The sequence below is a fragment of the Orycteropus afer genome, unplaced genomic scaffold (assembly GCF_000298275.1).
Source record: "Orycteropus afer afer isolate SDZICR_OR568_19922 unplaced genomic scaffold, OryAfe1.0 scaffold00774, whole genome shotgun sequence".
NCBI lineage: Eukaryota > Metazoa > Chordata > Mammalia > Tubulidentata > Orycteropodidae > Orycteropus > Orycteropus afer.
The window spans coordinates 98,883-116,010 of NW_006922361.1; the positions used below are offsets into that span (position 1 = coordinate 98,883).

The 17,128-nt window shown below is 42.2% G+C and overlaps 1 protein-coding gene across 1 annotated transcript in view; it reads left to right on the plus strand.

Annotated features, from left to right (window-relative positions):
- The window catches only part of LOC103211699 (putative adhesion G protein-coupled receptor E4P), a 68,472-nt gene that overhangs the window by 37,989 nt on the left and 13,355 nt on the right, over positions 1 to 17,128 (plus strand). Inside the window, exons 8-12 of the mRNA XM_007957683.1 lie at positions 1,733 to 1,840; positions 5,224 to 5,408; positions 7,010 to 7,177; positions 11,452 to 11,646; positions 14,177 to 14,412. Coding sequence (XP_007955874.1) covers positions 1,733 to 1,840; positions 5,224 to 5,408; positions 7,010 to 7,177; positions 11,452 to 11,646; positions 14,177 to 14,412 — 892 coding nt within the window. The remainder of the gene's footprint in view (positions 1 to 1,732; positions 1,841 to 5,223; positions 5,409 to 7,009; positions 7,178 to 11,451; positions 11,647 to 14,176; positions 14,413 to 17,128) is intronic.

Consider the following 17,128-nt stretch of genomic DNA (forward strand, 5'->3'; position numbering starts at 1 on the left):
TCTTCCTTCTTCCTAGTCTGTCTCAGTCTGTAAACTGCATTGAAACCTGTGCACCTTGTGCAACCCTGCCAGCACTTGAAACACCAGTGGCACAGTCTCAAGACTCACAGCAACCTGCAAGCCACAAGAGTACAACAAACTGATAGACAAGTTTGTCTCGCTTAGCTGTTCAAAACCTTTCCACCCTCCCCTTTCTGGATCCCTGGCACTGCTCTGCTCTTTCATCTCCTCTGGTTTCTATTTCCTCCACTTTCCTGGCGGGTGGGGGTGGGGCCTGGGTTGCTCCCCTTACCTGGATCCCTGGCTGCTGTTCTGTTATGTCATCCCCTCTGGGCTTTTTATGGGTTATTTAAAAATATATTATTTAATGTTCAAATATTTGGAGATTTTCTCATTTTTTAATTATCTTTGTTGTTATTGTTGTTAATGAATTCTTATTTAATTCCATTGTGGTCTTAGAGAATACTCTAAAATTTCAATGATTTTGAATTTATTAAGGCTTGCATTATGGTCTATATTGATGAATGTTCCCTGTGAACTTAATTTCTGTATTAGGTTACAGAATCTGGTGGTATATCAAAGACTGAAATAATTATGGCTTAAACAGAGAGACTTATTTCCATAACAGGTTAAACATAGGAAGTCAAGGGCTGATGTGGTAGTTCCATATCAGCCTTTCCATCCTCACTGTTCAACTTCCATTTGTATTCCAAGATGGTAGCTGTAAATCCACATCCTTTTACCAGTCAGTGGGAAGGGGGAAAGAGAAGTAGAAGGCATACCTATTCTCTTAACCTCATATCACTTCTGAGCCTATTGGCCTACAGTTACATGGCTCCACCTAGCTGCAAGGGAGACTGGGAAAGACTTGTACTCAGTGTAAATTTGAGGAGTATGAGTCAGAATGGACTTGAAGGCAGTGGGTTTGGGTGTGATATCCCCAAAGAAAGGAGGGGTGAATAGATACGAGAACATATCTCTGTCATAATCCCTAGACAAATTTTCTCATTTCTCCAGATAAAAACTACCAAAAGCTTTTATGAAGGTGATCTTTTGTCAGATCTTGTGTTTATGTGTCTGAGAGAGTTTACTTAAGGCATCCTTCCCAAGTGCAGAAGATCTACTCCCGGTTGACTATTCTTGGAAAATCTGTAAAGGGTTAAAAACAAAATAAAACAAACTCACTGCTGTGGAGTCAGATCCGACTCATAGCAACCCCTCATTGTGTTTCCAAGGCAGTATCACTATGGAAGTAGATTGCCCAAACTTTCTTCCAAGGAGTGGCGAGTAGGTTTGAACCACCACCCTTCTGGTTAGCAGTCAAATGCCTTAGGCACTACACCACCAGAGCTAGCTAAAAAAAAAAAAAAAAAAGTTATATTTTCCCCTCAGTGGACACTCTAGTCTACATTCTTAATTTTTTCCTGTGCATTAAGTTTCATGTAATAAAGGTTTAGCTTCCCACACTGGTATTATTTCTGGGAATTATGACCATCTTCTTTCTCATTGGATTGTGTAGCCAGTGTGCATTGCTTAGGCCATTTTGACCACTTCATACTCAGCAGCCCAAGATAGGTGTTGGGGGTGGGGAGTGCCATCTGGTCTACCTTGACTTTGGAACATGCAGGAGATAAAATCACAAATAGTGGGGTTTCCAAAGAAGAGAGTTCCTCAACACATCTTAGGCATGAGAGGAGAGCAAAGCCGGACTCAACTTTCTTTGTGTTTCTAGTCTATGAAACCAAGAGGTGCAATGAGACAAGCAAGAGAACAATTTTGGAAGCTGGAAATAACACAATGGACATTGACTGCATCCATACTTTCAACAAAACTACAAGAGGTACTATATGTTTAAGGCGGATTCTCTTGATTTCCAAATTTCAGACACTGTGTCTCATTTCTAGGTAACTGGGACAATGGGTGGTGGACTGTCTTTGTTATCTAGTACTGCTATAACAGAAATACCACAATTTGATATTTTTAGAACCAGGGATTTATTTTCTCACAGTTTAGGAGGCTACAAGTCCAAATTCAGAGTGCCTGCTCTGCAGGAAGGCTCTCTCTGTTGGCTCTGGGGAAGGGTCCTTATCTCTTTCAAGCTTCCATTTCTTGGTTCCTTTGTGATCTCATGTGGTGTGGCATCTCTCTTCCCCATCTCTGCTTGCTCACTTGCTTATTTTATCTCTTTTATATCTCAAAAGAGATTGACTTAAGACCCACCTATACTACTACTGTCACATTAATATAACAAGGAAAACTCATTCCAAAATGGGATTATAACTAGTGGTATTGTTGTTGTTGTGTGCTGTTGAGTTGGACCCGACTCAGCGACCCCTCCTTGGGTTTCTGAAGCAGTATCACTATGGAAGTAGATTGTCCAACTTTCCTTTTTCCGAGGAGTGGCTGCTGGGTTTGAACTGCCAGGTTTATGGTTAGCAGTCAGCTGCCTTAGGCACTACACTACCAGAGCTCCAACTAGAGGTACAGGGGTTAGGATTTACAACACATATTTTTAGAGAATCCAATTCAATCCACATAGCAACTCACAGAGTTTTTGAAGATTCTACATGGTGGAATTAAAAGCTCTGCCTTATCTACTGACCAGGCAACATTAAAGTTAGACTCTCATAAGGAGAATGGACTGTGGGTGTCACACCATAGTTCAAACAGGGATCCCTTGGCACACTTTCTTAGAAAGGGCAGGTTGATGCATTTCCTGTTTCCATGTGATGGTTTAAAAAGGCAACTATTCAACTCAAGACACAATAGTGGTAGATGATTGTTGCTTAGGACACTTTTCCCCTTGAGAAGTGTTTTGTTGTTTTTGTTGCTGAAATAAAAACAAAAAACTAAACTCACTGCCATCGAGTCAGATCTGATTCATAGTGGCCTGTCCTTAGGTTTCCGAGGCAGTATCTCTAGGGAAGTAGATTGCCTGATCTTCCTTCCAAGGAGTGACTGGTGGGTTTGAACCACTAGCCTTCTGGTTAGCAGTCAAATGCCTTAGGTACTATGCCACAAGGCTGTTTTTTATTCCAGAAATACAAATAATTTTTTAACTGATCTCCTATAGCCTCATAGGCTTTTCCAGGCTGGTCTGATTTTTACATAATAATAACAGCTGCACTCCCTGATTAATATCTTTTTAAAATTTTCCCCAAAATTCAGAAGAATTTTGCTTATGATATTAAAAAGGAACTCTTAACCAAATATTGTTATCTTTTTATCCTGTGTGCTTATTTTTAAACTTTTTCTATATGAGCTGGATCCTTAAAAAAAAAAAAATTATTGTGGTGAAAATATCCATAACAAAACATATACTGTCCCAACAGTTTCTACATGTATAATTCAGTGACATTGACTACATCCTTGTGGTTGTGTACACGTTCTCACTATCCTTTTCCAAATCATTCCACCACCATTAATAGAAAGTCAATGGCTCCTAAGTAAAATCTCCACTGTACCCCTCCTTCCCACCCCTGGTAACCACTAATAATCTTCAGTTTGTGTATAGCCTCTTATTTCAAATAAATGTGATCATACAGTGTTTGTCCCTTTGTGGTTGACATATTTCTCTCAGCATGATGTTTTCAAGGTTCACCCATGTTGTGGTGTGCATCGGGACTTCATTTTTCTATATAGTTGAGTCCCTGGAGAATTATTTTATTATCATATTTTTCTTCTATCCTACAGGTTAGCAAACTTTTTCTCTAAAGATCCAGATAGTAAATTGTATTCAGATTGCTGTCTTTGTTGCAAGTTCTCAACTCTGCCCTAGTAGTGTGAAAGCAGTCATAAGCAATAGATAAATGAGCGAGCATGACTGTGTTTCAATAAAGTTTTATTTATATACAAAAACAGATGGCAGGCTGAATTTTGCCCTCTGGCCAACCTCTGCTTTATCCTATCACTTTAGCTAAGTCTTTGTACGGAATCTTCCACTGTGTAATATTTTTCTAATTTATTTATTTGTTAATATTGTCCATTTCTCCCACTACAATATCAGCTCTCTGATGGCGGGAACTCTGTTCTGTTCACTGCTGTATCTGAAATGCCTGGAACACTGCCTGGCACACAATAGGTGCTCAACATATATTTAATGGATGAATTATTATAAACTATTTCAGAGAGAAAGACTTGATTACTTTGAAAGAGTGAAATACCTGATCCATTTCCTCTAGGAAATTCCCAGTTACTGACTAATCTTCACCTCCTACTGTGAGCTAGATAATAAGAGTGGAGAGGAAAGGATCTAAAAAGGAGATGATTTTGAAATTGAGTGAATAAAATGGGATGTTGGCACAAGTAAAATTGTGGTTTCAGAAGCACTGCATCATGCTACAGTATGCATTTAACTTCTGTGAATAAGTTATGCTTGATGAAAATGGGAGAGAGAAGAAGAGATGAGAGGGAAGGAAGAAAGAAGAGCGAAAGAAAGAGAGAGGCAAAGAGACAGGAAGTGAGGGTCATAGAGACAGGGGGATAGAGGGTCAAATCTCCAAACGACTGGAGATGAGAGACAGGAAGTGGGGGTCATAGAGACAGGGATAGAGACTTATAGGGAATAAGTAAGATATAGGTATAGAGGGTCAGTGATTCAAAGGGAGGGAGAAAGAGGGAAGGAGAAAGACAGAGAAAGGGAGAGAGCGTATGAGCCTTGAGCACCAGTGAGAGCAATTCTGGATACCTTTCCGTTCAATTAGATCCCCAGAGGGAACTTGAGATAGGTGATAAAATGGGATTTCCTCATCCCATCTGAGTTCCACCTGCCCCTCCAAGGCCAAACTTTTTGCCTCATGACTCAGACTTTGGTGTTTAAAGACGCCTAGATATTTTCACATCACATTGATTAGCATGTTTTGCATTGCCGTTAGGTGCCGTCGAGTCGTTTCCAACCCATAGTGACCCCATGCACAGCAGAACGAAAACACTGCCTGATCCTGCGCCAGCTCCACAATTCCTGCTGTACTTGAGCCCATCATCGCAGCCACCATGTCAATCCATCTCTCTTATAATATTCAGTGTATCATAATATGTATTGCGTAATATAAAACTCTGCACCCAAAACTACATGTAGTATATTGCATGGGCAATTTAAGAGATTTCCAAAGGCAGTTTTGACTGTACATTAGGTTTATCCCATGACTCTCACCTAAGTCACTATTGTACCATGTATTCAAACTATAGAAACCCTGTAAAATTATTTCTGTTCTGTAGCTGCAGAAGAGAGTGCTGTTGCTCTGATCACCTATCAGACTCTTGGGGATATTCTCAATGGATCCTTCTTCAGTGACAGAAAAGGATTTCAGGTAGTGAAACTGAACTCTCACATCCTGAGTGGCACCATTGGTTTGAAGAACAAAACTTACCTGTCCAGACCTGTTTTACTGGTCTTTCAACATACTCAGGTGAGCAAAACCAAGGGCTGGTTCTATGCTAAAAAAAGCTAGTATCAGTTGCCATTGAATCAATTCTGAGTCATGTGTTCCATAGGGTTGTCAATGGCTGATTTTTAGGAAGTAGATTTCAGAGCTTTCTTCCAAAGTGCCTCTGGGTGAACTTGACCCTGCAACCTTTTAGTTAGCAGCTGAACACATTAACTGCTGACATCATCCAGGGACTCAATCCAGGGTGCCTTAAAAGATGAGGGTGTAGTGTCAAGCTTATGGCAGGGGAATGAATCCCATTCTGATGGTTCAGAGTTGAGAGAACTGACAATGGATACTGAAGGGACACCCAGAGATTGACACAGTGGAGAGTCACGATCTCATTTAAGCCTAAAAAGGCAGCAGAAGAACTAGAATGATTAAGCCTAGTGAGAGCTGGAGGGATGGAGGAGGGATTGTCCAACTGGAGATGGAAATGGTAGTTGTCATTGAGACGACAGCTCCATTCATGGTGACCTTATGTATAACAGAACAAGATTATGTCCAGTCCCGTGCCATCTTCATGATCATTTGGTATATTGGGTCCGTTCTGTGGCCAATGTGTCAGTCCATCTCATTGAAGGTTTCTCTCCACTTTGCTAGCCCTCCAGTTTAGCAACCATGATGCCCTTTTTTAGTGATTGGTCCTTTCTGATGACACATCCAAAGTAAGTGGATCGGACTCAGACAATGTTTTGTGATCCACAAGGTTTTCATTGGCTCAGGGAAACCCTCAGTGAGATGGATTGACACAAAACCCACAAAAATGGACTCAAGCATGGCAAAGATCATGAAGACGGGACACGACCAAGCAGTGTTTTGTGTTGTTATACATGGGGTCAACTCATGGGCAATTAACTAACAGCAACAGTTTTCAGAAATAGGTTTCCAGACCTTTCTTTTGGTTGGTCTTAGTCTGGAAGCTCTGTTGAAACCTGTCCACAATGGGTGACCCTGGTAGTACTTAAAATGCTGGTGGCATGTCTTCCAGCATTAAAGCAACATACAAGCCATCACTACATGAAAACAGACAGATGGGGTGTAAACCTACTGCCATCACATCGGATCCGACTCATAGCAACCCCTCCTTGGGTTTCTGAGGCAGTATCACTACAGAAGTAGATTGCCCAACCTTCCTTCCGAGGAGTGGCTGGTGCGTTTGAACCACCAGCCTTCTAGTTAGTAGTCAAGTGCCTTAAGCACTATGCTACCGGAGCTCAGATGGGGTGTAGGGAGATGGAAATAGCCTGGAAGAAATACCTGACCTCTCTCTTCTCTTTCCCAGTGACCTCTCATTAGAGTCTCTCATTGGTAGAACCAGTGGAAGCCAGATAACCAACAAGGAGGCTGGGTGAAGCAGTTGATGAGGGTCAATCCCCAGGGCACTGCAGTGAACAGAGAAGGGCAAAATTAATTAAGAATAAACCCTACAGCACAGGTAGTGTGGGAAGCTCTTCCTCACAAGTATTCAAGATAGTGGGATGTTCCTAATCTAAGCTCCAACCTAGTGCAACCATGATTAACCTACAACATTCAAATAATAAACCAGAAGGAGAATCACTTGTATGCTGTTCTTTTTCCAGATTCTTGCTGCCAGAGCAAAACATTTCTGTGTCTACTGGGAAGGATCGGAGGAGGGAGGCAGCTGGTCGACAGAGGGCTGCTCTCATGTGGGCAGCAATGATTCTTATACCACATGCCAGTGTTACCATCTGTCCAGCTTTGCTGTCCTCATGGCTCTTACACCCCAGGTACCAAGATTCATGCCCTCTCCTGTGAACCTGTCTGTCCAGTGAGCTGTGAAGTCATCCTCTCCATGTCTTAGAAAAAGACTCTAACATAAGGACTCACGTGCACATAGCTTACTTGGTAGGTGATTCCAAGAAACTCCACAGAGGGCAGAGCAAGCACAAGAAGAAAAAGAGACCAATGCAGAGCATTTCAAGCCAGTTACCATTGTGGGAAATTGGAGTTCATTTACTTCTGGGAAGCTCTGGGAGTCTGTAGAACACACACCTTAGAGTTACTCTAACTGAGGAGTGAGGGAGCTGGGGTATGGATATACCATCTCTCTTCAATTGCTTGTTGAGAACTGCATCTAGGGGCTGCTAATTGTCTACCATTTTCATGGACATGGGCAGACCTCAAGCTAACAGAAAAAGCACCTCTGGTATTGGGAAGTTGGGTTGGCAAGCCTTATAATGGTCAGGTCTAAGGGCTTCTGGAATCAAAAGTACCTGCTGTTCCACAAGAAAGACACAGTTCTCCCTTCCTAGTGAGACCATAAGGAAGGTAACTACCTGTCACCAATGACAAAGCATAGCCCCTGAACTTCCCAAGCCCCAATCAGGTCTAGGACAAGTACATCTCAAGTACATTCGAGAAATGTACCTAACTTCTTCCTCTGTTTCTTTTTAACTCCTATTTACTGGGTATTTACTTTATTACAACCTTTGTGTTGGATGGTTTATTGCACAGCCTCATTTTATTCATTCAACAAATACTTATGGAGTGCCTGCTATATGGCAGGCTCTGTTCTCAGCATTGAGAATACAACAGGGAGTAACAGAAATAATAATAATAATAATAATAAAATACCAGGCTGCATGGAGGTTACATTTGAATGCCATTCAGTTCAATAGGCCCACCAGCCACTATGGGTATTGAGCATTTGAAATGTGGTGAGTAGCACTGAAGAATTGAATTCCTAATTTTATTTAAGTTAAATTTATCTAAATTAAAAGACTGAAGCAGTGTAAAGTACTTCTCCATCACACACAACTCTATTGATTTGATAAGAGCACATTTCATTTTCACTATTGAAAATACAGCAGCTGAATCGAGATGCGTGGTAAGTTTAAAATATGTGTCGAGTTTCAAAGGCTTAATTTGAAAATAGAGAATATATAATAATTAATTAATAACTGTTTTCCATGGATTACACATTGAACTGGTAATATTATTTCATTGTGGTGAAAATACACACACCCAAACATTCTCCAATTCACTAATTTATACATGTAAAATTCAGGGACCGTGATGGCGTTCTGCTTCTTGTGCAGCCATTAACATGATCCTTTTCTGAATTATTCCACTACCATTAACAGACGCTCAGTGCCCCCTAAGCAAAAACGCTTCTTTTCCCAATCCCTTCCATTTCTGGCCATCACTAATAATCATTCATTTCTATATGTTTGCCTATTTTATATAAGTAGGATTATACAGTATGTGTCTTTTTGTAACTGACTTATTTCACTCAAGATAATGTTTTCAGTATTCACTCCTGTTGTGGCATGTATCAGGAGTTCACTTCTTTTTGAGGCTGACTAATATTCCATTGAAGATCATTTTAAAACACTTGCAGCTGCATATTGACAGAGAACTTCCAGAAATGCAACAGGATGTGGAATGAGGGATGCGGAATGACTCAGAACAGGATGTGGAATGAGGGATATCATTGCTGATGTCAGATGGATCTTGGCTGGAAGCAGAGAATACCAGAAAGATGTTTACTTGTGGTTTATTGACTGTGCAAAGGCATTTAACTGTGTGTGGATCATAACAAAGTATGGCTAACATTGTGAAGAATGGGCATTCCAGACCTCTTAATTGTGCTTATGTGGAGTAGTACATAGACCAAGAGACTGTCATTGGAACAGAACAAGGGGACACTGCATGGTTGAAAATCATGAAAGGTGTTTGTCAAGGTTGTATCCTTTCATCATAAGTGTTCAATCTGCATGCTGGGCAAATAATCCAATAAGCTGGCCTATAAGAAGAAAAATGAGACCTTAAGATTGAAGGAAGACTCATTAATGCCCTACAATATGCAGATGACACAACTTTGCTTGGTGACAGCAGAGAGGACTTGAAGCACTTTAACTTTGCCGATAGACACCCAATGAGGTGCCCCACTCTGCTAGCGAGCTTCCTGCCTGATCGCACACAGCTTCCTCACTCAGGGCACCAGGAAGCCCACAACTCTGTCTCATGCTGGTCTCTTGGTTCTGCTGCTGCCATCTCTGTCATCTCAGTGCCAGGATCTCAGGTCCAAGGATGCACTCTACTCCTGGCTCTTCTCTCTTGATGGCAGTGAGATTTCCCTTTACACTTCTGGGTTAGATCATTTTAAGCCCCACAGGATGGCAAAACTGACCAATTCCCACATTAATGTTCCATACACCTATTTCTGTGGTCCCACCCTCACAAGGATGCCATGTACCTTATTTACCTTATTAACAAACTGTCCAATACCCTTTGTGGGCCACAAACACCTCACATTTGCATAGTTCTACTCAGTTGTCTGGTGGGAGTCACGAAGACTAGAAGAGCCATAGCAAGCAATTCCCTTCACTGCACTTGGTAAAGTAGAGGTCAGAGAAAGAGGAAGACCGTCAATGAGATGGACTGACACAGTGGCCGCAACTATGAGCTCAAACATGGCAAGGATTGTGAAGATGGCACAGGACCAGGCAATATTTCATTATGTTTTACATAGGGTCACTGAGATAGAACCAACTCCACTGCACTTAACAACAGCTCCAATATTCCATTGTGTGGATGGACCACAGTGCATTTATCCATCATCTCTTGATGCACATTTTGGTTGTTTCCACCTTTTAGCTCTTGTGAACAGTGTTGCAGTGAACACTGGTGCACATGTTTTGAAGTGATAGTATTTTGAACATATTAGGTTAAATAAAATATACTATTACACTGGTGGTGTAGTGCCTGAGGTATTTGACTGCTAACCAGAAGGCTGGCGGTTCAAACCCACCAGCTACTCCTCATAAGGAAGGTTGGGCGATCTATTTCCGTAGTGATACTGCCTTGAAAACCCAAGGAGAGGTCACTATGAGTCAGATCCGACTCCACAGCAGTAGTTTGGTTTGGTTACTTTTTTACATTATGTGTTAATGTGGCTCCTTGGAAATTTATGTGGATGGCTCACGTGATATTGGATAGCTCTGGTCTAGTGGTTTCAGTTTTCAATAGCCTTGCATGGTTGTTTTTGTTGGGTGCTATCAAGTTGATTTAGACTCATAGCAACCCCATGTGACAGAGTAGAACTGCCCATAGGGCTTTTAAGGTTTTCATCTCTACAGGAGCAGATCACTAGGTCTTTGAAAGACCAGGTCTTTGGAGCTGCTGGGTGGGTTCAAACCACAAACCATTATGGTTAGCAGCTGAGTGCTTAACCTTCACAACACCACAACGGCCTTCATTTTGGAGATGGGAAAACCAAGTCTCAGGGAGGTTAAGTAACTTGCTTGAGGCATCCCTGATCGGGGAACCCCATCTGACTCGCCATTGGGGCCATAACCGCTGAGTTGAGAAATAAAATAATTCCTTCTTTCGTGGCTCACAGGTAGTTCCTGTGCTGGGCGTGACCACATGCATGGAGCTGAGCCGCTCCTTGTAGTGGGGCCAGGAGTCCCTGGGTAGTGCCAGTGTGTACTGTGCTCAGCTGCTAACTGAAAGACTGGCAGTTCAAGTCCACCCAGAGGTACTTTGCAAGAAAGGCTGGCAAGGTACTTCTGGAAAACCAGCCACCAAATGAATTGCTGAATGGAAAACCAATTTGGTTTGTAAACTTTCACCCAAATCACAATTTGGAAAAAAAGGAAAAATAAATTAAAGTAAAAAGAAAGAAAGGAAGCAGCAATGGGGGAAGATAGATGCCAAACCACGTGACGATCACCAAGGACAGAAACTCAAAAAGGACAAGGAACTTTCTCAAGGGCCAACAGGGACAGAAAGCCTAGAGTCAGCATCCTGAATTTGGACTTCTAGTCTCCTAAACTATAAGGAAATTTCTGTGTGTTAAAGCCAAATAATAATAATAATCAGCCACTGAAAACCCTATGGAACACAGTTCCACTCTGACACACAAATCAGAATGGACTTCATAGTAACCTTTTGTTTTCTTTTGTTTTAATGATCTTATTAAGCACAAAGCTGCTAGAAACCACAGGTTCTAAGATCAGCATGAGTTGCATTCTCCTCTCTCTCTCTCTGGACCCAGGAGGATCCGGTGCTGGTTGTGGTCACCCGCGTGGGGCTGAGCCTCTCTCTGCTGTGCCTCCTCCTGGCGGCCCTCACCTTCCTCCTGTGCCGGCCCATCCAGAACACCAGCACCTCGCTCCACCTGCAGCTCTCCCTCTGCCTGTTCCTGGCCCACCTGCTCTTCCTCGTGGGCATTGACAAAACTGAGCCCAAGGTAGGATTTTTCAACCAAATCACCTCCTTGCCATAACTAAATCTCATCATCTTGTCCTGAGAAAAGGACAAGAATCAGAAGTGAGGGTGTGGGGGGAAAAGAGTTTGACCTCTGCTCCTGTTTAACTTTGAACAAGACTCACTCTTTCTGAGGAGCCATTTAGCAAAGTGACTAGGAGTCAGAATGGTGGTATTAGATAGGGAAATGTTAGCTGCTATAGCAAACACCAGTCAGTGGCTTTAGTGCAGTAAAACCAAACCAGCTGCCATTAACTTGGGTCCCCATGTGTTTTAGAGTACAACTGTTCTCCCAGGGTTTTCAGTGGCTGTGGTCTTATGGAAGTAGATCATCAGACCTACCTCTAGGCACCCCTAGGTGGATTTGAACCACTAACCTTTTGGTTAATAGCCTAATGCTCCATCATTGCACCACTCAGGGACTCCCCTTAGCATAATACAAAACCAAACCAAACTCACTGCCATTGAGTCAATTCTGACTCATAGCAACTCCTCCTTGGCTTTTTGAGGTGGTATTTCTATGGAAGCAGATTGCCCATTCTTCCTTCCAAGGAGTGGCTGGTGTGTTTGAACCTCTAGCCTTTTGGTTAGCAGTCAAATGCTTTAGGCACTGCTCCTCCAGAGCTCCCCCTTAGCATAATAGCAGTTAGTTTTTCCGCTTATGTATAGGGGGGAGATTTGCAGGGTGTCTATCCTCAACCCTCAGGCCAATGGACTCTCTACCATATTCCATAGAGAGCTTCCAAGGTTATCTTGTGGTCCTTTCCATTTGGGCTAAGTAGAAGGGGAAAGGAGATGACAGAGTCCCATATGGGAACTCTGTCACACTGTTATACCTAACTGCAAGGGGAGTTGGGAAATGTAGTCCTTGTCTGGGCAGCTACTTCCTAAGGACAACCTTATGCTCTGGGATGGGGAAATTGTTGTTTTTGTTATTGTTAGCTGCCATCCAGTTGGCCCTTGATTCATGGCAACCCCTTGCACAACAGAACAAACATGATCCAGTCTTGAGCCATCCCCATGAACAGCTGGAGATTGGATCATTGTGATCTTCAGGGTTTCCACTGTTGATTTTAGGAAGTCCATAGCTAGGCCCTTCTTCCTAGTCCCTCTTAGTCTGGAAGTTTTGCTGAAACTTGTTCAGTACCCTAGCAACCCACAAGCCCCCACAGATAGATGGTGATGGCTGTGCATGAGGTGGATTGGCCGGGCATAGAACCCAGGTCTGCTGAATGGAAGGTGAGATTTCTACCACTGACCCACCAGTGCCCTCCCTGGAATGAGCATAAGTTTGAATTATTTTTTATAGACAATGACTTTGCCACTTGAATTTTAGCTCTTCATGTTGAAAAATAATGGTTGCCATAGAGTTGATTCTGACTCATGGCCACATAATGTGGGCCAGAGTCGAACTCTTATCTTACTTGCAAAGAATGTTATTGAAGTGCCTTCCCATTTCTAAACTTCCTCTGTTAACTAAGGAGCTGGTCATAAGACTCTAGTAAGGGCTTAGCAAGATAGAACCAGGAAGAATTGGAACTAGGAGCTCTTCAATTTCCTTGTAGCTTAAAAAAAAAAAAAAACCATGATCCCACAGCCAGAAGGTTATGAAGTACCATTTTCTCCTGAGAGGCAGCATAAAAATCCACTTGTTGAATTCATTCCAACTCATGGTGACCCCAAATCATGGCACCCCCCCATGCATCCGAGTAGAATTGTGTGTATGACAAAGGCCATATGACCTTCATACCTAAGAAGGTGGAGGTAAGCTAGAGTAAGATGAAGCTAGCAGCAGAGGGAAGAGTGATGGTAAGAGTTAATGAAAACATGAACCAAGGAAGAGGAAGTGGGTCTGATTTAAGAAACGCTTGTGAAGTGGAATTGGCTGGACTTGGGGCCCAAGTGGATGTGAAAGTGATGGGTGTGGGAGAAAGTAGACATGAACGTGACACTGAGGCTTCTAGATGAAGAGAGTGGGTAGAGGGGTGATGATATCATTAACCAAGATAGAGAAGGAGAAATAGGTTTGAGGCAGAAGAGATGGTGAATTCAAACTTAAATCTGCTAAGTTAGAGGTGCTTATCAGACATGTGAATGGAGATAGCCAATGATTGGAAATAGGAGTTTGGAACCCAGCAGAGAACAGGGTGTGTTGTGGATTGGACTGTGTCCCCCCAAAACATGTGTTGGAATCCTAACCCCTATACCTGTTGATGGGATCCCAGTCGGTAATACGGTTTTCTTTGTCATGTTAATGAAGCCCTATCAGTGTAGTTGTTAGTTGCCTTTGAGTTCTCCAACTCATAGTGACTCCATGTGTGCACAATACATGGTGCTCCATACGATTTTCTACTCTGAGTGACACAAAGAGCAGCATAGACACAGAGACAAGCAAACACAAATGGGGGAAGATAAATGCCACATGAAGAAGGCCAAGGGGCTGAGAGAGCCTGGTGGGTTAGCAGTGAGCACTTAGTATCTGATCCACACTCTCCACTCTCTGCTCCCTCTAGGTGCTGTGCTCTGTCATCGCAGGTGCACTGCACTACCTCTACCTGGCATCCTTCACCTGGATGTTCCTGGAAGGGCTGCACCTCTTCCTCACCGTCAGGAACCTCAAGGTGGCCAACTATACCGGTGCAGGCAGATTTAACAAGATGTTCATGTATCCTATTGGCTATGGGATCCCAGCTGTCATTGTGGTTGTGTCTGCAGGCATTGGACACAAACATTATGGAACATATAATCAGTAAGCATGATGTGTGCATTTATGGTGGGTGTAGATCCCTTAGATCATGTGGTGAAAGCAAGATCCTCTTTCCCCGGACAAATATAAGCAAGCAAACAAACAAAACACAACTACACTCATTGCCATTGAAATCACTCTGACTCAGGAGGACCCCATTTGTTAAAGAGGAGAACTGAGCTCCATAGCGTTTCCTCCACCACACATCTGTCAGTGAGTTGTACTGTGCTGGCTTGCATGTTACTGTGATGCCACTGGTATTTCAAGCACAAGCAAGGTCACCCCGTGGACAGGTTTCAGTGGAGCTTCCACACTGAGACAGATTAGGAAGAAGGATATGGCCGAGTCAACTTTTTTAAAAAATTGACTGTTGAAAACTTTATGAATAGCAGTGAAACACTGTCTGATATGATGTTGGAAGATGAGTCCCTCAGGTTGGAAGGCACACAAAATATGACTAGGGAAGAGCTGCGTCTTCAAAGTACAGGTGACCTTAATGATATAGATGGAGTAAACATTTTGAGACCTTCATTTGCTGATGTGGCATGAATCAAAATGAGAAGAAACAACTGCAAATATCCATTACTAATCAGAAAGTGGAATGTATGAAGTATGAATCTGGGAAAATTGGAAATTGTCAAAAATGAAATAGGAATTAATAATCTGGCATTAGTGAGCTGAAATGGAACGGTATCAGCCATTTTGAATTGCACAATCATATGGTCTACTGTGCCAGGAATGACAAATTGAAAAGGAATGGTATCACATTCATCCTCAAAAAGAACATTTTAAGATCTATCCGGAAGTACAATGTCATCAGTGATAGGATGATATCCATATGCCTACAAGGAAGACCAATTAATACTATTGTTCAAATTTATGCACCAACCAGTAAAGCCAAAGATGAAGAAATTGAAGATTTTTTTTTTACCAACTTCAGCAGTCTGAAATTAACCAACCATGCAATCAAGATGCATTGATGATTACCGGTAATTGGAATGTGAAATTTGGAAACAAATAAGAAGCATCAGTAGCTGGAAAATTTGGCCTTGATGAAAAGAAAGATGCCAGAGATTGCATGACAGAATTTTGCAAGGCCAATGACTTATTTGTTGAAAGTACCCTTTTTTTCAGAAACATAGATGGCATCTATACACATGGACATCTCCAGATGGAATACACAAGAATCAAATCAACTACATCTGTGGAAAGAGGAGATGAAGAAGCTCAGTATCATCAGTCAGAAAAAGATAAGTGGCCAACTGTGGAACAGACCACCAGTTGCTCATATGCAAGTTCAAGTTGAAACTGAAGACAATTAAAACAAGTCCACAAGATGGCCGACACACACATGAAGAAATGTTCATGATCATTAGCCATTAGAGAGATGCGAATCAAAACATCAATGAGATACCATCTTGCCCCAGCACTAGTACCAAAGTTCAACAAGACAGAAAATAACAAATGCTGGCGAGGTTGTGGAGAGATTGGGACTCTCACACACTGCTGGTGGGACTGTCAAATGATTCAACCATTGTGTAAAGCAGTATGGTGATTCCTTAAAAAGTTGGAATTAGAAATACCATTTGACCCAGCCATCCCATTACTAGGTATATATCCTAAAGAAGTGAGAGCCAGGACAAGAACAGATATATGCACATCCATGTTCATCACAGCACTATTTACAATAACCAAAAGATGGAAACAACCTATGTGCCCATCAACAGAAGAACAAATAACCAAACTATGGTACATACACACAATGGAATACTGTGCAACCCTAAAGAATAATGTAGAATTAGCAAAACACCACATAACATGGATGAACTTGGAGGACATTATGGTGAGTGAAATAAGTCAATCACAGAAAGACAAATATTGTATTAGTCTGTTACTATAAAAAGTCAAGGAAAGGTTTATATACGGAGGGAAATTTTCTTTGTTGGTTACAAGCGGTGGGAAGAGAGGGGATGGAACTCTGCTAGATAGGTAGAGATAAGTATTGATTTGGGTGAAGGGAAGGGCAATGTACCAAATGTGAGTGAGCAACATGGTGACATTGAGGATGAGGAAGACTTAGAGAGGTGCATGGGAGGTACAGACAACGAAGATGAACCCTTTTGCACATACAGTACAGTGTTGTCAGTGAAAGCAAGCATTGACATACGAGTGTATAGATAGGTGGACAGGCTGAACTATTAGGTATGTCTATGCAGGGGGGAGTGTACCCATAACCATGTATAGAGCTAGCAGACAATGTTTCTACAAGTGCATTGATACGTTCTGTAAGAATTTCCAGGTATATAGTAGAGCTGACAAGGGACAAGGTTGTAGTCACTTCTTGGCCACAGCCAGCTACCCAGAGGGAGTGAGTTGTTGGACCTGTGGGCTTGGGACAATGGTCGCAGGGGACATCAACCTCAATTGGCATAACATACTACAGAAAAACATTGTTTCACATCCTACTTTTGTGAGTAGCGACTGGGATCTTAAAAGCTTGCAAGCAGCCATCTAGATGCAAAGAAGAATGAAAAAAACTGAAAATGCATTGAAGCAATTAGTCCAAAGGACTGGTACACCATGCAATCCTCAGCCTATACAACTATGAGACCAGAAGAATTAGATGGTACCCAGCTACCACTATCAACCACTTGGAGGGGGAATCTATGTAGGAGATCCTGGATAGAGTGGGAGAACAATGTGGAACAAAACTCAAAAT